The 24,233-nt window shown below is 41.9% G+C and overlaps 3 protein-coding genes and 1 long non-coding RNA gene across 4 annotated transcripts; 2 read left to right on the forward strand and 2 right to left on the reverse strand.

Moving 5' to 3' along the window:
* The first annotated feature begins 312 nt into the window (after positions 1-312).
* Positions 313-10,773, forward strand: LOC133488759 (ras-related protein Rab-3A-like). Its single transcript, XM_061797056.1, has 5 exons — positions 313-414; positions 2,220-2,444; positions 5,464-5,582; positions 6,208-6,332; positions 7,656-10,773. The coding sequence occupies exons 2-5, from the start codon at positions 2,220-2,222 to the stop codon at positions 7,844-7,846; spliced, it is 660 nt and encodes a 219-aa protein (XP_061653040.1). The 5' UTR covers positions 313-414; the 3' UTR covers positions 7,847-10,773.
* Positions 2,821-3,680, reverse strand: LOC133488761 (uncharacterized). The gene is made up of 3 exons (XR_009791739.1): positions 3,384-3,680; positions 2,998-3,059; positions 2,821-2,910 (listed from the first exon to the last, which is right to left on the reverse strand). It is a non-coding gene; the product is annotated as an uncharacterized LOC133488761 (long non-coding RNA).
* Positions 10,774-11,196: 423 nt separating the features above from the next.
* On the reverse strand, positions 11,197-13,938 carry jund (JunD proto-oncogene, AP-1 transcription factor subunit). Its single transcript, XM_061797055.1, has one exon. The coding sequence runs from the start codon at positions 13,715-13,717 to the stop codon at positions 12,848-12,850; it is 870 nt and encodes a 289-aa protein (XP_061653039.1). The 5' UTR covers positions 13,718-13,938; the 3' UTR covers positions 11,197-12,847.
* A 4,416-nt stretch (positions 13,939-18,354) lies between these two features.
* LOC133488760 (pyroglutamyl-peptidase 1-like) lies at positions 18,355-22,528 on the forward strand. The gene is made up of 5 exons (XM_061797057.1): positions 18,355-18,504; positions 20,042-20,094; positions 20,226-20,342; positions 21,030-21,262; positions 21,936-22,528. Exons 1-5 carry the CDS (start codon positions 18,474-18,476, stop codon positions 22,132-22,134), a joined length of 633 nt encoding a protein of 210 aa, XP_061653041.1. The 5' UTR covers positions 18,355-18,473; the 3' UTR covers positions 22,135-22,528.
* Positions 22,529-24,233: the final 1,705 nt, after the last annotated feature.

Here is a 24,233-nt window from a genome sequence, read left to right on the forward strand (position 1 = left end):
CGAAATTGTGTTTATTAAATATGCAATCAGATCAAGGTGCTAGACTCCTTGCTTAATAAAACAAATGTATTTTACAGTTAATTTGATCGTGCATTTATAGATTTGATTTCCTGGGGATGCAAATGGCTCATATTTCATTGAATGGCCCTTTCATTTACTATCAGATGTTTTATATTGACTGTACAGTATGTGTCTCGAACTCTCGATTTCCCAAATGTACAGTACATGTCTAGTGAGGCGGAGCTCCGTGTGAATTTTTAACTCCTTGTCTCTGATTGGTGAACGCTCTTGTCAGTCATTCTTACATTTTTGGGGGCCACGCCTACCTGGGCCCGATCTGTCAATCAAGAGGTGCACGCGCTACTGCAGGTGCAACTACTGCAGCGAAGCCGAGAAGAAACCACGCATTTCACGGTAAAAGATACGATAAAACGTCACCGCCTTACCTTGTGTGTATCAGCAGTAGTATTTGCGAGTTTGTCGAATGCCGTCGTGTCGGTTTCGGCTGATTTTTGTCGCCGTAAATAAGGAAGAGTAACCTTCATTTGACATAGCTAAGGATGCTTAGCTAGCTCCTCCTGTCACTGATACATAGCGACAACGAAGCTGTGTGTCACTTTTATTACATCTCATTAAGCGGCGGTGTTGTCCACAATCGCATTGTTGTTTTACTCCATTTATGTGTGCCCTTTGACAAAACATATCCCCCCCCCCCCCCCCCACCGCTAAATGGTAATACGTTTCACCAGCCTGCTAACGTTGGATAAACTGCGATGTGAAAAGTCTCTTTAATTGCGCTAGTAATGTGTTTGCTCAGTTTCGTCGAGGTATTTTTGTTGTTGTTGCGGTGTGTGTCCTGTGGGATGAAGGGGGTCTCGTGAAGCATACGGTTTTCCGCGTTTGGCTTTCCCAGACAGCCTTCCTTGGAGCTCGCTTGTATCCTGTCAGCCAGTTGATCTGATGCTTAGCCTCGCTAAGCCTTGCTACTTCCGTTGTGTCATCTTGCAATCTTGGCCGTGGTGCACTGGCTGCTTATTTTGTTCTAATGGCTTCACGCCGACTACTGCTGTGGACTCATACACCTTAAACAAGTGTTTTCATTTGTTTTGTTATGTTGCTTAGTCGTGCAATGTGGTGGATCTGTATGTGTTTTTTTTTTATGCTGGAGCAGTTTTGCTGAGCAACAGGAGCGTTTGAACCCATGTCTATTCACAAATTCACCTATTTGTATTGTATCAATCATTGTCAACAGCCTCAAATATCCACGCTCTCCTTTGCTCTCTTCTGTTGATTCACTTTGTGTTATTATAATATAGCTACAGCGCCCAGAGAAATCTGCATCTTCCTTCACAATCGCGCCATGTTGTCTGTGGTTCAAGAAAATGTTGTTTCTCCAAAAACACCAGAGGTCAGGTTTTCCGTTGTGACGAGTTAATACGTGTGTGAGGTTCAATTGCCAGGTGTGCAGGTGTGAGTCGATAAGTGTAATTTGTTCGTAATTCAGTCATGTTGGCGTGTCGCTCAGTGGGCCCAAGATGCCACAGGATGGCACCAAATCCCTGTACACTAGTACAGTGTTCCATATTCACGAATTCACCTATTTACAGATTTTTGGGGGAACCGATTCTCCTTTATTAGATGAAAATATAGCTAAAGGTTAGTGTATTTTAGGTTCATTCGTAAGTTTCACTCAAAGGCCAAATATTTCTAGCTTTTTGTAAATACTGTATGTATTTAATGATCATGAAACGTCGAGGCTGCAAATTTAGAAACCACATAGGTGACACGGCAACACAATCTCTTGGTGTGAACAACCTGTTGCTTATTCACAATTCACATCATATTTTAATTGATTCTCAAGGAGGTATTCCTTCAAAACAATATGTGGGTTGTTTCTGGTGGCGTGTATGTGATCTCTCCCACCACGCATAGAACTTCACTGGACTGCCACAGTGTGTTATTCAATGTGTATGCTCAGTGTTTCCAACTACTCTCGTAGAGTGACACAACAGATCACATCAATCGCAAGTTAACCTCGCAACTTTCCAGAAGAAAGAAGTAACTGCACATCACCTGCACTGGTCTACATCTGTTATTAATAATTTCATTGGGATTTTCTCCAAATAATTAATTGTCGTGATCCACCCTTTGTACATAAAAATGTGCTGTTTTCTCAAGCAACTCCCTGTTCACTGTTTTTTTTTTTTCCACTTGGCTAGATGGCGTCTGCAAATGCCACATATGGACAAAAGGAGTCCTCAGACCAGAACTTTGACTACATGTTTAAAATCCTCATCATCGGCAACAGCAGCGTCGGCAAGACGTCCTTCCTCTTCCGCTATGCAGATGACTCGTTCACGCCAGCCTTCGTCAGCACGGTGGGCATCGACTTTAAGGTCAAGACCATCTACAGGAATGACAAGAGGATAAAGCTGCAGATCTGGGTGAGGGGGTCAATGCCTTTTACGTGTCCATAGGTTTTCCTGTCTCAAATTGAGGCAGTGTGGTGCCATTCTGATCATTGTGTCGTCCACTGGCTCAAACTAACACTCTTTTCTGTGAATTATTTGCATTTTGTCTTTTTTTTTTTTTTTCCCCCTCTCAAACCATACAGTATATTCTACTAAAATAAAAACACAGGTACCCTGTTTGATAGTAAAGGTCAGAGGACAAAGATGTTATGGGGTCAGTTAAAATTCATATTTGCATTGTTTATATAATATCTAATATATGCACGTCACTTCCAGCAAGTTGTCAACTATAGTTTAGCTAAAAATTAGGATTTTTATTACGTGTATTGAGCACTCCCCGAACATACCTGAAGCTCGAGACACTGGGGTGTGGTTACTCTATCCATCGCAAGGGCTACCAGAAGTGATGTTGCAATTGTCAACCACAGCGCCCTAAAACCTATACGCAATGGCGAGCAACGTGTTGGAATATGAGGAGGAGGAGGATTTCGACGTACAGGAGCACCCAACTGAACTCAAACCATACCGTTTTGAGCCGATCAGGATGTCGGAACCTGACAGTGACGACGACCAGCAGCCAAGTAGCAGCTGTACAACAGAAAATGAGAGTGGCCACTTGGTCGATGTGATGGCATGTCATAAGCATGTCTTTTTATCCAGTCATGGCTAGAAATAATGGCACCCCAAGCTTTTACATAGTATACAGTATTCCTACATATTGTGTGCCCTTCGCTCGAGTAGCGTTATACCACGCTGCACAGAAAGTCTTTGCCATGTCTATTGGCTTGTCATATAGGCAAAAGTACAGAGGACAGTACTAAAAAGTACTGCATGGGTCTTTTTTTCCCTACTGCCCAGTGCATAAGAAACATAATAGAGTCGTAGGTATACTGTATACAAGGAAATCGTCACCTCTTGTCTGCGCCGCTGCACCGTGGCGGCTGTGAGATTTAGTTCTCTTGCGGGCAGTTGAGGTCCCGATGGCCGTAAGAAAAATGGTTTGCACCGCATTCGGTTTCAGCGTCTGCCTAACTACACCTGTGTATCCAATGCTTTCTGCTAAGTCTTTCTCAAAACACGCCGGTTTGAAGTGATCAGCACAGAGTTTGGAATGCTTGCTAGGCACCCATAGCAGACCACGTTTCTTCCCCTGTCGATTGACTTTCCCTTTCCACTGGTCACATATTCCTTTTTCACTTGGAAAGCCAAAGAAACTCTTGCCACTGCCTGAAACATTTGTACAACCAAATGACGCACAATAAACCATTGTGAAATCACTAAATCATATGACAACATATAAAAGGACAGGAACAACAGCATGGAACAATAGCACACAATGCCGAATGAACAGGATGTTTGGCTGGAGTGACGTCACAGCGCCAGAAAGAGCCGAAGACCGGAAGGCGCTGGATGCAAAAAGCAGAAGGCGCATTCTGAATCATATTTATCGATTTAACTGCTGTATATCTGCTATATAATTACTTCAAAATGGCAGATGTGGTTTGTACAGGGGTTCTAGAGTTATCAAGAACATGTTTTGACATCTTTGTCCTTTGACCTTTAAATATAAGAGAGTAGTTAGTAGAACTAAACAGCAATGTTAAATGGTTGTTGAACATTTTCTCAAGCCATTTCATAGACATGAGGCTTCCTATTTCTCATTTGGTAAATTGTCCGCATGTGTAGTAGGACTGCCAAGGTTACTCGACAAGTCACAACTACATCGACAATCAAAGTTGTCGATAATTAATTTAATGTTAATTAATTAATAGTCAACGTCGTTAATTTTTTTTTTTTTAAGCTTTGTGTTTGTGCCTGAATCCTCCCGCTAGCTCACCTGTTGTCTGCAAGCCTGGCTCCTGGCCATGACGCACATGCGCAGTTGTGGTCAGCCGTGTGATGTACTCAGAAGAACTGCAGCTAACGTATTAGAAACGGAGCCCGAACGTTTGAGCATTTCAAATACTGAAGACAGAACTTGCCTTTCATGGCAGCACAGCAGTGATACACGAGCATCTAAAAAGGAAGCACATTGTGGCTGATTCAATTTCTGACCAAGAGGTGGCGTTATTTCGGTAAGCTATTTGTCTAGTTTGTTGCTAATTTTAGCATCAACGGTTGTGAGCTTACTTACTTAACACTGTAAACGTTGACATTATCTTGAGTCTAATATTAGCCTTAGCACACAGATGTAATGTTATAACCACATAGGAATATAAAATTGATGTGTAGCGACATGCCTCTGTGTCGGCCATATTGGCGGGGGCTACGTTCTCATCACGGGCTATGCATATACATTGAAAGTGAATCAGGACTTGCTCATTTCTCAGCCGGCTTTCATTAGGTTTACTCTTTTGTCAACATTAAAGCATGTGCTATAAGATTACATGTAAACACATACATACCTGTTATGCTTGCTTTTATTTGAAAATGTTTTCGTTAAGTCCTTTAAAATTCTATAGAAATTACCTGTTTAGTCAACTACTGCTTGTTGCAGAGAGTAAAATATTTGGCAGATTGTAACTTGTCACTGCTCGTCTTTATTTCATTCGAAGCTACTGTATGATAGTCACGTAAGACTACATCATACATGGTCATGCTGTACCCCTGCGCCCCCCCCGAAAAAGGTGCTACCAATGCAAAAATTAGTCGAGCCCTTAAGTGTTTGATTTTACTTTTTATATTAATTTATTTGTATCTATTTAGGTAAACAATTGTATTGTTTTTATTGAAATGTTTTACTTTACTAGGGTTAGTTATTTGGTAATTGGTTGTTTGATTTCAACCACCCCCTCCACCAACGCTCAACCGCCAACCGCAAATAGATTCCTATCCTGTGGGAAACACTGCATACTGTACCTAACCTTCCTTTTCTTGAAGTAGCGTCCAAATTCCCAGAGTTTTGATTGTACGAGAGTCATTTTTGTCCTCCTCAGGTGTGCTACTCAAAGAAAGTGATTGGAAGACTGTTTACTCATGTGTGTTGATGCAGGACACGGCCGGCCAGGAGCGTTACAGGACCATCACCACAGCCTATTACAGAGGAGCCATGGGTTTCATCCTCATGTATGACATCACCAACGAGGAGTCCTTCAACGCTGTGCAAGACTGGTGAGGAGACACTTCAGTGGAAACCCTTGTGTTTATGTACTATTGTTGCTTAGCACCACTTTCATGTTTACTTATGTAATACTTGCTACCTCGTGACAAGACTTATGAAAGCTTTTGAAACCAGTGAATTGAATAGACTATATTGGTTTTATTTCAACATTCATGACCGTCTTAGCCGTTAAATATTTGTTTGAAACCTGTCTGGTTGCCTTGTTGACACATCGCTCAGCGACTATATCATTAGGTACACCTGTAAAAACAAATCTATCAAACATTGTCATAATTCTGCTTTTAGAAAGAAATGAATGTAATGATGTGTGAACGTTTATTCTACGGATGACATTTTTAAAACAATCCCTCATTTATTTCAGTGTTAAGATGAGCAATATTGCCGGTGTTTTCAAAAACTTTAAAACCCATTGGAAAAAAATATTTTTTTGCACTCCAAAATGCCACCATTTTATGTTGTAATTGTAAAAATACAATTATTGTTGGTGTAAATGCATAAAACTGAAACTGTTTCCTACTAGCGACATTTAAAAATCCCAAGCTTAATGTTTTGGAATTACTTAATGCAGGTTTAGTGCATGCCCAGTTTCGTAAATGTTTTGTGTGCCCCCCACAGGTCCACTCAGATCAAGACTTACTCGTGGGACAATGCTCAGGTGCTCCTGGTGGGGAACAAGGTCGATATGGATGATGAACGGATAGTGGCCACAGAAAGGGGCCGGCAGCTGTCAGAACAGCTTGGTAAGTGGAGGCGTCTCCATTTACAAACTCTACATACCTGTACTACAAATGAACGCAGTGTTTGGTAGTATGTTGTTTACCTTAATTATGAACTTTATAACTCATATAATGCCAACTGTTTTCAAAGCAGATTTCCCCTCATTGCCAGCCATTTTAGAGTATTGTGACTGATCTTTTAAGACCAACAGAATGTGTTCTGTGACAATATACGGAAGCGGTGAACATACCAAAAGAAAGTAGATTCTTCTTTTACCAGAAAAATATTTTTTCTGTAGCTTTTTGCATTCTTTAGTAATCAGTAGTTGAACATGGTTTGGTTTCACCAAAAACACCTATTTCTGACCAAAAAGCGGAGAAAACTAGCTCTTTGTGTAATTAAACATGTCAAGCAGAACAGTGACCTTAACTTTTGTGGCTTTTCTCAAACCATAAAACAACAACAAAAAGACTGAAAAGGGGCTTTTGATGGCAACATGGTAATGTATTTCCAGATATACAACTAAAAACATGCACCATGAGATCCATAATGCTGTGGGGCTCCTTTGCTACATCTGGTACTGGAGGCCTTGACTGTATGATCAAGAGATTTTAGAGAGAAATGTCTGACCCACTGTAAGAAAACTTGGTTTGAGGCGAAGATCATGGGTCCTCCAGCAAGACAAAGACCCAAAGCACACACCCAAAAGCACACAGGAATGGTGGAAAAGAAAAAAATGGACTTTTAAAATGCCCAGCAATGAGTCCTGATCTCAATCCAACTGAAAATCTTTGGGGGGAGAGGAAATCTGCCATTGGGGAAAAGAACCCTGCAAATGTTAAAGAGCTTGAACAAATTGCAAAGTAAAAGTGAGCGAAAAGACCACCTGAGAAGTGCAAAAAGCTTAAACAAATACAAGAAACGTTTGGAGGCTGTCATCGCTGCCAAAGGGTATGCAACCAAATATTAAGCCGGAGTGTCAATATTGCTGCACATCCGCTTTTCTGTTTTTTTTTTTTTCTTTTCTTTGAAATTACAATATCTAAGTTGGGAAAAAAAAAAATCTTTGTTGAATTACTTTGGACAGCCAATTAAAAGATCTTGATTATATAAATTTGGTACATTTCAATTTATTTCTGAAGATATTATGTTATGCAAAAAATGAAGGGGTGCCAATAATGGTGACCACGACTGTATACATTGGTGGCGGTAAACGGTTTGATTCCATTTGATGAATTTGGACATCCACAGCAGTGAATGACTTATGAGCAGAAATATAGAAACAATTTAAACTTCCCAATGGAACGAGTCACTGTTGTCTCTCTGTCGCCCCTCTCGGCCGGTAGGTTTCGAGCACTTTGAAGCCAGCGCCAAAGACAACATCAACGTGAAGCAGACCTTTGAGAGGCTGGTGGACATCATCTGTGAGAGGATGTCCGAGACTCTGGACAACAACGACCCCACTGTCAGCGGAGCCAAACAAGGGCCGCAGCTCACCGAGCAGCCGCAGAGGTCCCATCAGGACTGTGCTTGCTAAACAACACAACACAACACACCACACACACACACACACACACTCGCACTCATATGCACTACATCTGCTGTCATGGGAGCCCATATACAGTACCTTTTTTTAATTTCTCTCATCAGTTGATGTCATGTAAACCTGCATAGATTGATTGAACGCAAATAGACAGAGCCACACTCACACACACACACACAAACACACAGGAGCTGACTGCTGCTGAGATTATCAACCCTACTTCCTCCTCAAACAGTCGATTCCCAAAGATGAGCTCTTTTCAATCTATATCATCCTCACAGCATAGTGCTAATTGAGTCACGGGCTGAGTGCGCTCTGACATGCAAACATCCCCCCATGTACATGTAGATGGTAGGTACTGTACACGCATAGAATACAAGAGCCTGCTCTCACTGTTGTCTGTAATTTGGTCATGTCCAGTCCCTTACATTCACGCTTCAAGTCCTAATGATTACAAAACATTTGACTTGTTTTAGCCATAGTCACACTGAGCAGAGTTAATTTTCAAGTTGAAAGGTATTCATTCTTCTATGTGTTTCTACAATTAAACTTTATGAAGCAAACATGTATTTAAATGGGGGGGGAAAAGACATTGATTGGATCCTGTTTCTCAAAATGCTAGTCATCGTTTAAGAATTTTGTTGCGCCTTGCAAGTTTTTTTAACTTGGAAAAGAAGCAGTACTTGTGATTTGAAGTGGACAGCAGCATCGGTTTGGTTTTGGGTGCTGCACCCCCTCAGTGTTTATCAATTTAGTGTCATTGTTTTTTAACACAACAGAAGGGATGATAATGATATATTACTCACAAAAAGTTAGAGATATTGATCTTTCTGGAGAAATTTGAAGACAAACCTAAAATGTATGTGAACTTAGATACCCTGTAAAGTGAACTCAGAGATTTGTTTCTAAATACATTATACATGTTTGAAGATAATTGCTGAAAATGTGAAAAGACTGAGAACTCTGTAATACTCAATTGTGGCAATATAGCTTTGAATAGTTTTTAACCATTTTCAGTTTTCCAGCTAAAAAATAGCGCCCAGTGATGCACTTTGGTGCCTACACACTGAAAATGCATCTTCCAGAAAGGTGGAAGAGTGAGGAGTGGGGGAATAAAAAAAAAAAAAAAAAAAAAGTCAGACATAACTGCGAGTGTGTGGACTGGGGCTTTGTGCCGACGTTGCTGCTTTAGAGCGCCTCGTTGTCGCGGCGTGGATAAGCCCTGCGATGACCTTGTGGGATTTAGTCCAGCCACCAGAGGCTAGATGCTTGACAAAGTAGCATCTGTTTTTTTGGCTGTAAAGTGATGTTTGATTGACGGTTGACATTTGATCGGGCCGTGGTTTCAGCATTAAGCAGACACACCCACAGCATTTGAGAGTGGAGACAGCGACTTGATTTTCACAATGTTGAAACTTCATTTCATATACTTGCCGATTTTATTCTTTAATCATTCAAATTTGTCAGTATTGTTCACAACATTCTTCAATGTTGTGTGTCAAATTTAGAAGACAATCTAAACTTTTTTCCCTTCACTGTTTCAGTACTTTATGCACAACGTTCTGTTTTCTGACAAGGAGTTGAATTCACAACAGGTGTTTGAAAAATTTCCAAGGATGCCCACTTCCGTGCCTTACTGCGACTTTACCAGTCTCTCTGTTGCAACCTGCTGATGACACTCTGTGACAGGCTCTGAGCTTATAGTGTCAGCAGGTTACAACAGAGAGACTGGAAGCGTCACAGAAACGCAGCGTAGAGGACATCCTTGGACATGTAATGCCAGCCCCCCCCCCCCCCCCCCGAAAGCCCAATATCCTTAACTTTTTGTGAGTAGTGTATAATTGAGTGTGTAAATATTTAGAAATTCAATAGCTATGCCTTTTAAGATGCATATAAATACAGAAGTAACCTATTATACATACAGAAATTATTTCTGAAGAATGGATTCCTTCCCGTGCTTTCGGGTGCATGTTGTCTGTGTTGCTGGTTGAAGTTATTGGTGGTGACACATTTCAGGATTTACAGGTGTTGTGTATTTCTAATATATATATTTTCTTTCACCATGACCTGCCAGCACCCTCAGCTTTATTTGGGAAAGGGAACATAATATTTTTTAGCATGTTCAATTTTGAAATTGAATTTAGTTGGTTTGCCCGTGTGTGTGTGTGTACTGTACATGCGTTCACTGATGTGCATGCGGGAATATGGTGAAGCTTTTATTATACTTTTTGTATTATTTATAACTATTTATTTTTCACACATTCTTCCTGTAATGCTGTGTTCTAATCTGCATCTCCTTTCTAATCCTCGCATCTTTTCGATTTTTTTGTACATGTCTGTGTTTACAAGCTCGAGAGGAGAGTAAAACATTCCAGGCGTTTGGCGGGCAGCTTATTTGTCTTTTCCATATCAGTTATGTAACTTTTAAGACATGCCAGTGTAACAGCAGACTGTTCTCACAGAGCAATAACAGGTCGCGTTATCTCCTCCACTCTCAAATATCAGCAACACGAGCCTGCTGATGGTTTTCACACATGTACTATATGCGTCTGTGTGAGCAGTTTGCACCAAGCTTGAAAGAGGAATCCAATTAAAAGTACTGTTTATCTTGCACTGGCATACCTGTCAGCAGCAGCCCTTTCCAAAAAGGCAGTCCACTGAATACATTGAACACTAAATTTAAGTCTTTTTTTTTTTTTTTTTTTTTTTTTTTTTTTTTCTCTCAGCCCCCCGACCAGTTTGTGTGGCTATTATTTGTGTTTTGCTTTGGCTGTAAACGTGGATACGACTCAAGAACCCAGTCGTAACTTGTAAATAGCTGTTTTCTGCCCATCTAGTATTAGTTGTGTGAATTGTGCTGTAATGTTGTGATGCCTGATTTGCTTAAATGAGGGATCAATAAATAAATCCGAGCAGCTGAACTTTGTTGAAGTACGACAGTTACTACCAAATATAAGTACAGTAGAGTCATTTAATTAACGACTCTGTGACATTGACTGCGTGTTCATCTATTGGCCAACAGGGGGAGGCCTAATGCAATAATCGTGTTGTGATTTTCACTTTGCAGGCAGGGTGGGGAAAGTTTTTCCTACCAGAGCCCATTTCAGTTTTTTTTAAGTCTCCCGAGAGCGATACTACATTTATAAAAACATTCCGAACACTCGCTTATTATTATTACAAGCAGTTGAGGCTTTTCTTTAAGCATTTTTTTTTTGTTCTTAGAATTGCAGGCCAGCTTTGATGAAATGCTCCCCGGGGTTATATATGGCCCACAGACTGTAGGTTCCCCACTCATCTATTGTTTGTCCACATTGTGGACTGTGCAAGACAAGAACAAAGAGAAATGGTAAGAAAAGGCTTTTTATTATTTACAATATAAGCAAAAACAGCTTTAGCTGTAGTAATGTAGTGAATTGAATAAATGTCAGGTAGAGAGATGAGAGTCCGTCATACACAGATAAATGGGTCTTCCCAATACATACACGTACATTCATGGAAGTTTGACGCCTAAACTCTACTAAGCAGCCACCATGGAGGCAAAATACAATGGAATACAATGGTTTACCGCCCACAACTGCTACAACACATGCAGTGTTGATTTTTGAAAAACAAAACAACAAAAAGTAAATAAATGCTTCAGTAAATGAAAAAAAAATATTTGTCATAGCTAAGTGCTTGTAAACAAGTAAGGCAGTGTGTGTGTGTGTGTATATATATATATATATATATATATATATATATATAAAATGTGTGTGTATATATATACACAAAAAAATACATACAGATGGATGGCAGCACTTGGTGAGACCCTTCCATTTGGCTGTTGAGATTGTCCATCAATACTATCCTGTACACCACAGGTGTCAAACTCATAGCCCGGGGGCCAGATTCAGCCCACCACATAATTTGATGTGGCCCAAAGAAGCAAATTATGTGCGCCTACTTCATGTTTCTTGCGAAAAGTCTGTACCGGAATTGCAAATTGTCTTCACTTTTAATAATGTTGAGATTTTCCAAGCATTTATTACAAACCAAGCCCTTTTTAAAAGACAGTGGTACCCTGACTTACAAGTGCCCCAACTTAGGAGTGAAAGTCGTTTATCTGATCTTTATTTTGCTTTGTCAAAATTTGAGGTACAAGCAAATTAAGATACACCGGCACAAGAGTTAAGTGGGGGGAAAATTGAGCAATTAACGTACTGTAATGCCCTCGCATTTGAGCAAGGAGAGCCACAGTTGCCGGGACAAACGGTCAAACGCAAATTCAAAATGAGAACACGCGCAAGGAGCTGCTGTAAGCCACAACTCGCGCACAGATGCTCACACTCAGACAAACCATCCAAACTGACTCCTGATGTGACTTACTAGGCCAAAGCCCTGAAAGTCCTACAGCCAACAAGTGAATATTACAGTACAGTACGTTCAGTTATTACACGTTATATAAAACCTGTTTTTCTTTTTCTTCCACAATACAGTGCTATTTTTCTCTATTAAAACAAACGTTTTGTAGGGGCTGAAACAGATTAATGGAATTTCAATTCATTTCATTGCGGAAAAAATTGATTTGTTGTACGAGTAAATAATATTTTTTTTTTTTTAAAAAGCTTTGCACGGAACAAATTCAACTGGTAAATTAAGGTACCACTGTAAATCGAGCAATAGCCTAACTATTTTCAAAACTACTTATGCATGAGTTTGTTACATACATGTAATATAATGAGGCGATGATACATTTACTGTAAATGGTCTTTAACAGCCATGTGAGGGGAAACCATGACTACAATATGGCTCACGACAGATATGAGTTTGACAGCCCTTCAAGTGTACATCGGTGGTGCTGCATGGCACTTTGCTACATGGCTGTTTCCCAACAACCCGGTTCCATTGAGTCGCACAGCAGCGGGCTGCAGCTCGCAACTTTTGAACCTTTCAGTTCACCTGCAGAGTGCATTGACCAAAATATGCCTCCAAAGTCATTGTTAGGCATTTGTGGAATTAGTAAGCTTGGACCTGGTTTGGCAAAAGTTGGCACCCGCTGCTGACGTGGTTCATCACCTTCTGCTTGAGCTGGGCCACCTGCTCCCGGAGCACGCTGGCCGTGGACGCCAGCTCGGTGTTCTGCGTCTTCAGGCTCTTCACTTTGTCCTCGAGCCGAGAGATCCGCTCCAGTTTCCGCTTGCGGCACTTGGAGGCAGCTATCCGGTTGCGCAGCTTTTTTCTCTCCGCCTTAATGCGCTCCTGGTTGTCCATGTCAATCGGGGAGAGAGGCGGGCTGTCCCCGAGGCTCTGCATGTCCGGAACCGTCTGCGGTTCGTCCTTCACGGCCCCGCCGGCGGACTGCAGCCGGGAGAGCGCCGCCGCCGCCTGCTGCTGCTGCTGCTGCGGAGTGAGGTGGGACGGAGGCGGGGGGAAGGGGATGGTGTCGGTGGAGTAGTTGATGGTGGTGCCGCCGTGCAGCGGGCTGGCGGCGTAGCCGTTCAGCGTGGTGTACACGGGCAGATCCGACGTCTGGAGCCCGGACGCGGCCACCGCGTTGGCGGCGCCGAGGAGCTCCAGTCTGTCCACCGACACGCAGCCCGCCTCGCTCAGCTGGTTCTGCTTGTGCAGATCCTCCAGAGCCTTGACGAAGCCTTCCGCGAACTCCTGCTCGTCGCTGGCCGACTTCGGGTAGAGGAACTGGGGCGCCGGGTTGGCGGCGCCCACCAGCCCGTTGGACTGGATGATGAGGCGCTCCAGGTCGGGGGAAGCCAGCTTGAGAAGCCCCAAGTCCTGCGAGTTGAGCAGCACGTCGGCGTCGCGCAGCGGAGTGGCCTTGAGCTCGGAGCTCTGCGTGTCCAGGTTGAGACGAACGTCCTTCTTCATCATGGTGCTGCGGGCATAGACGGCGCGAGGGCTCCTGTCCGAGGCTGTGCACTCGCGAATGCAAGTATCCAAAACATGGAGGAAACCGGTGGAGCTTTCCTGTAAACCACCACCCTCTTTCCGCGGAGAGCCTCAGACGCGGGGGCCCTACCGTCCTCGTCGTCTCTTCCTTGTGGCACGTCGGCTGTGTATGCTCTGCCCTAAAAATTCCATTATGTCACCCCAAAGCGCGCAGATTGGCCCAAAATGACGTGCGTTTCCGCTCCTATTTGAATAAGGGGCTGGCTCGGCCCGTGTTGCCATGGAGACTCAAGGTAAACTCCAAAATAGTGCAATGCATTGTGGTTTGATGTCATAGCATAAAAAAGCTCAGGGTTGCCAAAAGACGGCAGAGAGAGAGCGAGAGAGTCTGCGTGGGCGGGGAAGGTGTGACAGGCGACCACAAGCAACCATTGGAAAACAGCGTAATATAAAGCAGATTGAGAGTAAAAGATTTTGCTTTTCACGAGCAAAGGGAGTTACATGGTGCAATCTGCATCCATTGAAGCGTTGAAAGCAACTCAATTCGATTTATCTGGCAATAATAGGTTGTTGTGGGGGGCAGTGGTAAAAGCAGAAGTACTGATTCAGCCAAATTACTTAGTCAAATGTAATCAAATGCCTTCCAAATTTGACACACCACACAGAGGTGTGTTGTGAACGACCTGGCCAAATGTGAAAATGAAAATGAAAAATCGAGCTGTTATCAAACGCTGTGACCGTGTCTGCTGAATGAAGTGAAACCACGTCCCACTCTACTGTGTATTCTCACTCAAATACCGTCCGAAGGGAGAAAGCATTTTCGTGGTGTAGGCATAGCTATCTATGTAACTGCATGTCGCAAATGCCTCAGATAACCACTGATGGCTCAAGTTCTTATATAGTGGGGGGAAGGGGTACTCATGCCGGACCCCTAATGCGTCACTAGGGCCCGTTTTAGTCAGACCCAGAAAAATCAGGAAAACTGAAATGGTGAAAAACAGTTTAACGCTACATCTCAAAATTGAGTACTACACAGTTATCAGTCTTTGCATGTTTTCAGCAATGATCTTGGAACATGGATAATGTATTTAGAAACAAATCTCTCAATTCGCTTTACAGGATAGTTAAGTACGAGTAAAAACAGCGACATACTCACCGTTAGGCAAACACAGGCGCCTCCCCCAAACATCTCGTAGAAATTGATTACAAAGGTTTTCTTAGATTTAAAGCAGTTTTTAGTTGTAGCGCTCATTAATGGGCTTGAAGAACACATTAAAATGCTTAATCGATTATGACCGTTGCAACTGTTGGCCCCTCCCTCCCTTCTAATGCAATGGACTATTCCATCTTACTGTGGCCTGTATGTGCAGACTTGATTCAGGAAGATTTTGCGAAACAAAGTTGTTGGCGCAGTTGTGAGGAAAATGAAGCGGAGTTAGCCTCATGGCATGCCAATAAGTAAAAAAAAGCACTGTACAGATTCTGAAATGTCAAAGTAAAGTTTTTTTGGTTTGTTTTTTTTAACTGTCAATTATATACAATGCTCGTTTTGATAACTTACCACGAAAACTACACACAAACTAGTTTCCCTCTTTTATTCACTTGCATAGTACTTGTATTGGGATACAAAAAAATACTGGACGCTCTCAAAAGAATGTGTTACCGTAACTTTGCTAATGTTGTAAATGACTAACAAAAAGTTAATCAGTTAATCCGGATCGACAAGCCTATCTTGACAAAGTAAGGAGAAGAAAGTACAGATGTTTGGTTTCAAACGTAGGAAGTACAAGTAAAAAGTCATCAGAATAACAAATACTGAAGTAAAGTACAGATTCTGAAAAAAAACCATTTATTTAAGTACAGTAACAAAGTATTTGTACATTACTTTGTTACTTCCCACAACTTGGACAGTGTGAGAGGCAAGGGTCGGCGGAACCACATGCACCCATTTGGAACATTGTAATATAAAGCAGATTTAGAGTCAAATGTTTGCTTTTCACAAGCAAAGAGTGCTCCATGGGGAAATCTGCATCTGTTTAAGTACAATCAAAAGTCACATTCGCCCGCAAGATAACCTTAAATATGTCACGCGCTAGGAAAACGCTAAATACCATAGAAGAAGTGAAAATGGTAAGGAGACAGCAGAAAAGAGAAATGCACATCTTTTTACTAAACATAGGGAATATCTGTAATTTAAACATTTTTGCAGGACAAAGAGAGGAATGAAAGTTAATAATCACATGATCAACACCAAGAATGTCACCTTAATGTCAATGCTGACAATTCTTGTGAAAAGTCGTCAGGAAAGAATCCATTAGTTTAATAGATGCCAACACACTGTACTAGTGTTTAGCGCGTTTGCCTCACAATTCTGAGGTTCGGGGGTTTGAATCTGGGCTCCTGTGTGGAGTTTGCATGTTCTTGCTGTGGTTGTCTCGGGTACACCGGATTCCTTCCACATTCCTAAAAACATGCATTTTAAGTACAGTGGGAGGGAAAAAATATATTTTCGTAACCTTTTCCAGCTTTATACAAGTCAAGAATTTTTAATCGTAGGTCTTCTGAGAGCGCTTTTGAGCAAGGCATGGTACACTTCAGGCAATGCTTCATGACAAGAGACGATTCTAAACTGGTGTGTGTTTTCTAGTGGCCAGAGCACCTTTAAGCCACACCTCCAATCTTGACTCATTGATTGGACTCCAGGTTGGCTCACACCTGACTCTTGGAAACTCCGTAGCCTATAGGTTCACTTCCTTTTTTCTTCCTGTCCTGTAAATGTTTTCAAAAAACATGTAACTATTCCTGAGGTATGAGTTTAAGCAGACTGTTTATTCTTGTGATTTCGATGAAAATTGGACTACAATTTATAACCAATTTATCCAGAATTTTAAGAAGGGCTCACATACTTTCCCCCCCCACTGTAATTGAAGACTAATTTGTCCGTAGGTGTGAATATGAATTGTGTATCCCTGCGAGTGATGGGTGACCATTCCAGGGTGTTTCTCACCTCTCTCCAAAGTCAGCTGAGATGCGCTCCAGCTCACCCACGACCCGAGTGTAGATAAGCAGCATAGAAAATAGATGGATGGTAAAGCAGGATACTGTACATTGTCTCTTACAAATATAAAATACATGCAAAAAAGAAAATAATAATTATGCAAACAGTGATGGACATACCCTCTCATCCAATTAATCATGGCAACACTTTGAAATAATAAACAAATTTGACACCATGCTTCACCCACATTAGATGGCATAGGCCAAAAGCTCAAGTACGTACAGTAACAAAGTCTTTGTACTTCATTACTTCCCACTTCTGATGTTTAATCATCAAAAATATAGTCACAGAATGCATTTTGGGGGGGTAATTGTTGAAAAAAATTAGACTAGCAGAATACTTCATCCTTCTTTCTTTTTTCCCCCTTCAAATCGGGTCAATTTGACTCACAACACAACAGGAGGCTTAAAATTCTAAGGACTAGCACAGGGATCATGAGGTGGAACCTGCGGTTTAGTATGTTGTTATTCTGCCCATATACGGCGCCGACGTCAGCAAACCGTCTGCATCAGTACCACCACTGAGCAGAAAGGGCATCATTAGTTTCCACGGCAACACTGACATAGCCAGTGACGCAGAGGCGACGGAGAAAGGTGAATGGGTTCTGCAGTGCGGCTGGTGTAGGCGGCTGATGGGACGTGTTATTGTGCTTGAGTGGGAGGGCTGTCATTCATAAGAATGAATCAGTGTTGGCGTTTGTAACATTAGGAGCCTGCATTTGAATAGGCACATGTTCAGCCTGTATATTGTGAAAAGAAACAAGTCCTCCACCCTATGCCGAGCATATTTTCTCCACGGTGCCACTTAACAGCCGCATAGTGTCCAGCTTGTGAGTCATTTCGCAACCAAATGGGTGTGGATTGCACCGAAAGTGAAAAAAAGTATTTCCCGTAAAAAGCTGAGATTAGCTCCACTTTAATGACAACAAACTGAGCACATTTGTCCTCTTAAGCGTACAATGGTGAATATGTCACTTTGTGTGAGACACGTCCCCCTCCCACTGCCTTTAGGGTGCCCTTTGACTTATATACACTCCCTCGGGAGACGCCAACAAGTCATGCACATTGTCACCAACACCCTGTGTCACGCTGGAACCTGTTCCTAGCTGAGCTGCACCACTACAACGGATGCCGGGCAGTCACACACACCCACAAGCCAGTTTTTATTGGGAAAGGGCCTGAAATGGCCCCGTTATACTCACTAGCCTCTCAGTTGTTTGGAAGTAGCCTCTAAAACAGGTAACACATAACATCTGAAATACAACGCTGAGGTCAGCCGAGCCACGGACTTGGATAATGTCGTGGGCCGAAAACCTGCAGCTACAATTTCTCACAATGGTTTTAACTGAAGTCACGTCACTCACTTAAACGTAATTTATTTTTTGGTTTTTTTTAGGAGGAAAATAATTCTTAAGAGTTTTATGCAACCTTTTTCTTCCTCAGTCATCATTCTATGTACGTACAATGCTTTTCACTGTGTTGTGTTGCGTCAGTCTGTCATTCGTTTTTTAGTAGTGTTAATTGTAGTGTGCATCCCAGTCCAGGTGGTGGCAGTATAGGCACATCCGCGGGCTTGAAGTGATGTAAATGCGTCACGTCCGGTCCACTACGAGTCAGATGACGGTGCGCCGATGTTTGTTGTGGAGTTCATCTCATTCACATTCAATAACAACCAACCAGGATGGCAAATAAGAAGAAAGTTATAGTCACAGGTGAGATCATTTAACTGAACAAACCACTAGACTGTCAATAATAGTGTTCGTCATTGAGGTTAAACAACACTTAGCAAGAGTGGTAATTGAAACGATCGGTTGATTGTGTTCAATGTGTTCATACTCAATCAACAATACACTTTATAACGACAAGGGAATTATAATTTCCCAGCTCTTTCGCCTTTCATTTAACCAAAGAGGAGATAGACAGACTCCTGTGATCATGTTTAAGTTCAGCCTAGAGTTTACAGAACTTATTTTACAAGCACTTATCCTCCACTTGAAAAACGCAACAGTTTACGTTTTTTTCCCCCCTCTGAAACCTAACACAACTGTTTGTGGTTTTTGTGTTCTTTCTGAAAGGCCCTAAAATGCCACTAGTTGGCGCAAAGCCCCATCTAATATGAAAGGACTACACTGCTAAGAATGTTGGGGAGGAGCTCAATTTAGCCTGGGTTGTTAGCGGAAATAGTAATAAGTGAGTCTTCACGATATGCATGTACATGCGCATGTCGTGGTTTTTGTCAAAATAAAAGCATCTGTAAGCCAAATATTTTAAAGGGTATTGGAAGATGAGTTTGTAATAAGATTAAAGTGTTTTGGGGACCACAGTTTGTGGAATATTTACGATTTAAATTACTCATATGGGCAGTTCTAATCATTGTAGTGTCAATTGGTTGCAGTTTATCGCTATTCTCAGCAGGGCTCGGTCCCTATCCCCCGCTATCAATGGACGATTATTGCTCTGTGCAATATGTTTATTATTATGGTTGTCGTTTGCAGTGGTGTAGAACTGCAATGCACCATACTGAGGGGTTTCTAATATAATTGACTACCATAGCTAGTTACTACACATCATTTCTTGAAGCCTCTGTGCCATTTGCACAATGGTCACTGCACCAGATTATTGTTCTATTAGTCAGTTCAACTGCTCTAAATTGCTAGAGGACACTGCATCATTTGGACAGTTGTTAAAAAAAAAAAAAAAAAAAAAACAACTATCGGCATTACCACATTACTGGTCATCTCTTATTGCTCAATGATTGTGTTTTTATGTCTCAAAAGTATTCACTGTCAATTGACTGTCTGTTGTCGTGCTAGAGCGGCTACAACTACCGGAGACAAATTCCTTGTGTGTTTTTGCCATACTTGGCAAATAAAGATGATTCTGATTCTTTTGTTGGATCTTATTGCATTAAAGGAGACATGTTCCACTTTTTCTTTCCATTTAAAAGCCTATTTCAGACAGTGTAGTCTGGTGGAGGGACTCCGACCTTAACATGAAAGTGGCACTGGATTTTGGCTCAGCCTAGCTGATAATGTCATGAACAGATGAACTCGTGAGGTTATTATGTAAATTAATAGGAAGGGTAGAACGGCTCACACACACACATTTTCAGAAATAGGTTAAAAAAATAATTACTTGACTGTAAATGGGAAAAAAAGTACATTTTACATAATATGTCCCCTTTAAGCATAAGTACTTAATGGTGTGGTCGGCCAGTAAAGTTACATTAAGGACATCTTTGCGCTTCAGGCTTTGAGCCATTTGGAGAACATGCTGTGAACTCCAGCTGGGTGGCAGTACAGGTAAGGGCTCCTGTGCTGGTTCATATTTAACAAGTTGAAGTGTGTTTCCACTGTGTTTAATAAGGGTTGTGCCACTTACCTTACAACACAATTGTGAATTGTTAGTTGAGCGCTGTTTGTTTCACTGACAGGAACTGGAGCGTTTGGGGCTGGATGAGGCTGTAGATCTTTATGTATGTGAGGTGCCTGTGGAATACCAGGCAGTGCAGAGTCTTCTTCCATCTCTGTGGGAACAACACCTACCACAGGTGATTTAAAAAGTGTGTGCATTATGTCAGTGAGTAATTGACACCCCCTCATGTAATTGCCTATAGATGCCACATGATGGCGGCAAAACACTACTGTTGTCTAAATTAAACTCCTCAACTAACTTCAACATACTTTCTTGACACCAAGATGGCACCAGATGACGCCCAACCAATAGACAAAAGGTAGGTTCCCCAAAAATCTGGCAATAGGCAAGATGATGAATGCTAATGCTACTCAGTGTGAAATGTGGGCTTGTTTATTGAGCACAAAGCTATTCTCTTGTATGAATGTTAATATGTGGATACACAGGTTAATTGTGCTTTCTGGCATCCAGTGGAAGAACATTTAATTGTTGTAGTGTGATTGCTTGTCACTATATATCGTGACATGCATAGATCAACATTTGATGCATGTACAAGGCACCTCTGCATATTAGTGATTTTTTTTTATTTGCGGTTTTATGTAGATTCTCACTATTTGTGGTAGGATCCATCCCTATCCCCCTCAAATAGCGGGGGTTCACTGCAAATAAAATGATTTACAGTCCAATTAAGTGAAAATAGTTAATTCCACAAACAGTGGTTGGGAATCACTGTGTTATCTGTGTGAACTATGAAATGCTGCTGATTTGTAAAAAGTTACAATCATAGTTTCTCTGTATGTGTTTTTGGGGGTACTGCATGCAGTTAGTAGTCCATGTTGGTGTGTCAGGTTTGGCAACCACAGTCACTCTGGAACAGTGTGGCCACAACAAGGGGTACAAACGCCCGGACAACTGTCGCTTCTGCCCAGCTTCGCAATGCTGCATGGAGGACGGGCCCGACTGCATCAGCTCTCTGCTGGACATGGACACAGTCTGCGAGAGGGTCAATGACTCAAACGTAGGGGTCGCTGTGTCAGTGTCCAAGGATGCTGGAAGGTGTGTGACTAAAGCAGCCCACTTTGCAATTTGCACTTCTTACACATGGTAATGAGAGTCAATTCAATCCAAAATATGTATCCATAATTATTTCTTTACAAAGATAATAATGGGCGTTGTTGCTTGACCCTATTAGGGTGATGTTTTTTTAATATGTACGATTGTGGTTTTCGTACGGGGGAAGCACATTGGACTAGTGTGTTTTTTTTTTTTAACACCATGTAGACAGATAATATAACAATACTCATATTACTGCAGCTTACTGAGGAGTGACCATCACCATGTATAGCCGTATGTCTGTATTATACAACCCGTAGGTGGCCAAGGCACGAACAGGAGCAGCACAATGTCCATTGAATTGAAGCATAAAATATGGGAAAAACTGTTACATTCTTTAAATTCCATTTAATTACATATTTACTGTATGTTTTTATAAAGTACAATATGATAAAGTGCTATTTTTTTAAATTAAAAGAACACTGGAATTAGAGCTGCAAAATCTTAAATCATGTGACACTGCCATTATAGGAACACGCACACATACTGTACATACAAAACACTGGCCTCAGTTTATTTAGTAATTTTATGCCATTAGATGCATGATGAAGCTCTCCAAAATGTCACTAAAGCTAGTAGTAAACGTTTTCCACAACTTTTTTTTTCCCTTTGACAGATACCTGTGCGACTACACCTACTACTCATCTCTGTTCCTGGGTCACGGCCGCTGTGCCTTCATCCACGTGCCTCCGCTGGGAAAACCCTACAGCAGCCAGCAGCTGGGCCGAGCCCTTCAGGCTGTAGTACAGGAGATGCTGACGCTCCTGGAGGTGGCGAACACTGAGGAGGAGGAGCAATGTAAACATTCACATTAACAGCAGCATGGCTACCTCTGACGCCTAAGATTATCTCATTGGTATTATTCCTCACACGATGATGGTGTGACACTTTTAAACTACATATAGAGATGATTTATGAGATTGATATTGGTTTAAGGAACCTGAAATTGATACTTTTAAAGCCTGTATGAAGGTTTGTTTTGACAAACATCCTTGTTTTTTTTTTTCTTCTTCACCATTTCCATGCACTTCTATTGCACCATACGAGTGTTGCTTCTGACATGAAAAAAAAAAAGTCACTGCAATGAGGATTTACTGATCTCAGGGAGAATACTGAACATGCAATCAATATTTAAAGTTAATGATTCAATGTGTCTGTGATTTATGCAGAAAGTGGCTGCATTATGGTATATTAAAATATATTGCAGTATTGTGTCTGTCTTTTTGTTTTTATTGAAAATGACTAGTGGTAGATTAATACTTATCAGATTATAAATAATTCACCAATGGAATAATAACTATTGGAAAATGATCGCCATGAGCCACATACTGAAGTTTATTTAAATAATAAATCTCTTTTTGCGGCACGGTGGTCGACTGGTTAGAGCGTCTACCTCACAGTTCTGAGGACCGGGGTTCAGGGTTGGAGTTTGCGTGTTCTCCCCGTACCTATGTGGGTTTCCTCCCACATCTCAAAAAACATGCATGGTAGGTTAATTGAAGACTCAATTACCCGTAGGTGTGAATGTGAATGTGAGTGTGAATGGTTGTTTATGTGTGCCCTGTGATTGGCTGAAGACTCAATTACCCGTAGGTGTGAATGTGAATGGTTGTTTATGTGTGCCCTGTGATTGGCTGGCAACCAGGTCAGGGTGTACCCCGCCTCCCCTGTGATTGTCTGGCAACCAGTTCAGGGTGTACCCCGCCTCCTGCCCGATGATAGCTGGGATAGGCTCCAGCACTCCTGCGACCCTTGTAAGGATAAGCGGCTCACAAAATGGATGGATGGATGGACAATCTCTTTTTTTCACCTCCATGAAATATGAAAATGCAGTTTTCTGTTATGTGTGAATGAATAGAATTTTTAAATTGTGGAATGTGAAACAAAGGTCGAGTCAGTTAATGTGAAAGGAGGAGGCAAATATGTCAATTATCTCTTAATTTGGGATTTTTATTATGGAAATGTGAGACTGAGGAATGTGACGAATAGTTCCATACAGGGAAACAAAAGTCTACACACCCCTGTTTAAATGGCAGGTTTTTGTGACAGTTTTTTACTAAGATAAATAATTTCAAAACGTTTTCCACCATTAATGTGACGTATAACCTTGTACAAATCTTTTTTTTTTTGTCGTTTCAAGAGGGGAAGTAAAAATAACTGAAATAATGTGGTTGTATAAGTGTGCACACCCTCTTACAACTGGGGATGTGACTGCTGTATTCAGAATTAACCCATCCATCCATCCATCCATTTTCTGAGCCGCTTCTCCTCACTAGGGTCGCGGGCGTGCTGGAGCCTATCCCAGCTGTCATCGGGCAGGAGGCGGGGTACACCCTGAACTGGTTGCCAGCCAATCGCAGGGCACATAGAAACAAACAACCATCCGCACTCACATTCACACCTACGGACAATTTAGAGTCGGGAGGAAACCGGAGTGCCCGGCAAAAACCCACGCAGGCACGGGGAGAACATGCAAACTCCACACAGGCGGGGCCGGGGATTGAACCCGGGTCCTCAGAACTGTGAGGCTGACGCTCTAACCAGTCGTTCACCGTGCCGCCTCAGAATTAACCAATCACATTCAAACTTATGTTAAATTGAAGTCAGCAAGCGCCTGCCACCATTTGAAAGTGCTTGAGAGGAACCCAAAATGAAGGGCAGCTTTTTGAGTAGGCTTTTCATGGCTTTTTTTTTTATGGACGGTCTTTCTGAGTCACTGGTACATACGCCTGACTTCAATTCAGGGAGTGTGGGTTCAGTTCCCCATTCAGTGACGGTGTGAATGGTTGTCTCTGTGTGCTCTGTGACTGACCGGCGACCAATCCAGGGTGTAGTACACCTTTTGCCTGAAGTCAACTGGGAGAGGTTCCAGCTTCTTGACTCCCTGAATAGGATCAGCGGTATAAAAATTGGA

Source organism: Phyllopteryx taeniolatus, chromosome 14 (assembly GCF_024500385.1).
Source record: "Phyllopteryx taeniolatus isolate TA_2022b chromosome 14, UOR_Ptae_1.2, whole genome shotgun sequence".
Taxonomy (NCBI): Eukaryota; Metazoa; Chordata; class Actinopteri; order Syngnathiformes; family Syngnathidae; genus Phyllopteryx; species Phyllopteryx taeniolatus.

Bases quoted from the DNA above. Each gene is read 5' to 3' on its own strand.
- LOC133488759 (XM_061797056.1), top strand. From the start codon at position 2,220: ATGGCGTCTGCAAATGCCACATATGGACAAAAGGAGTCCTCAGACCAG. The intron at 2,445-5,463 runs GTGAGGGGGTCA...GTGTTGATGCAG, and splicing joins GGATAAAGCTGCAGATCTGG to GACACGGCCGGCCAGGAGCG. The intron at 5,583-6,207 runs GTGAGGAGACAC...TGCCCCCCACAG, and splicing joins TTCAACGCTGTGCAAGACTG to GTCCACTCAGATCAAGACTT.
- jund (XM_061797055.1), bottom strand. From the start codon at position 13,717: ATGATGAAGAAGGACGTTCGTCTCAACCTGGACACGCAGAGCTCCGAG.
- LOC133488760 (XM_061797057.1), top strand. From the start codon at position 18,474: ATGGCAAATAAGAAGAAAGTTATAGTCACAG. The intron at 18,505-20,041 runs GTGAGATCATTT...TTTGCGCTTCAG, and splicing joins GAAGAAAGTTATAGTCACAG to GCTTTGAGCCATTTGGAGAA. The intron at 20,343-21,029 runs GTGATTTAAAAA...TACTGCATGCAG, and splicing joins GGGAACAACACCTACCACAG to TTAGTAGTCCATGTTGGTGT.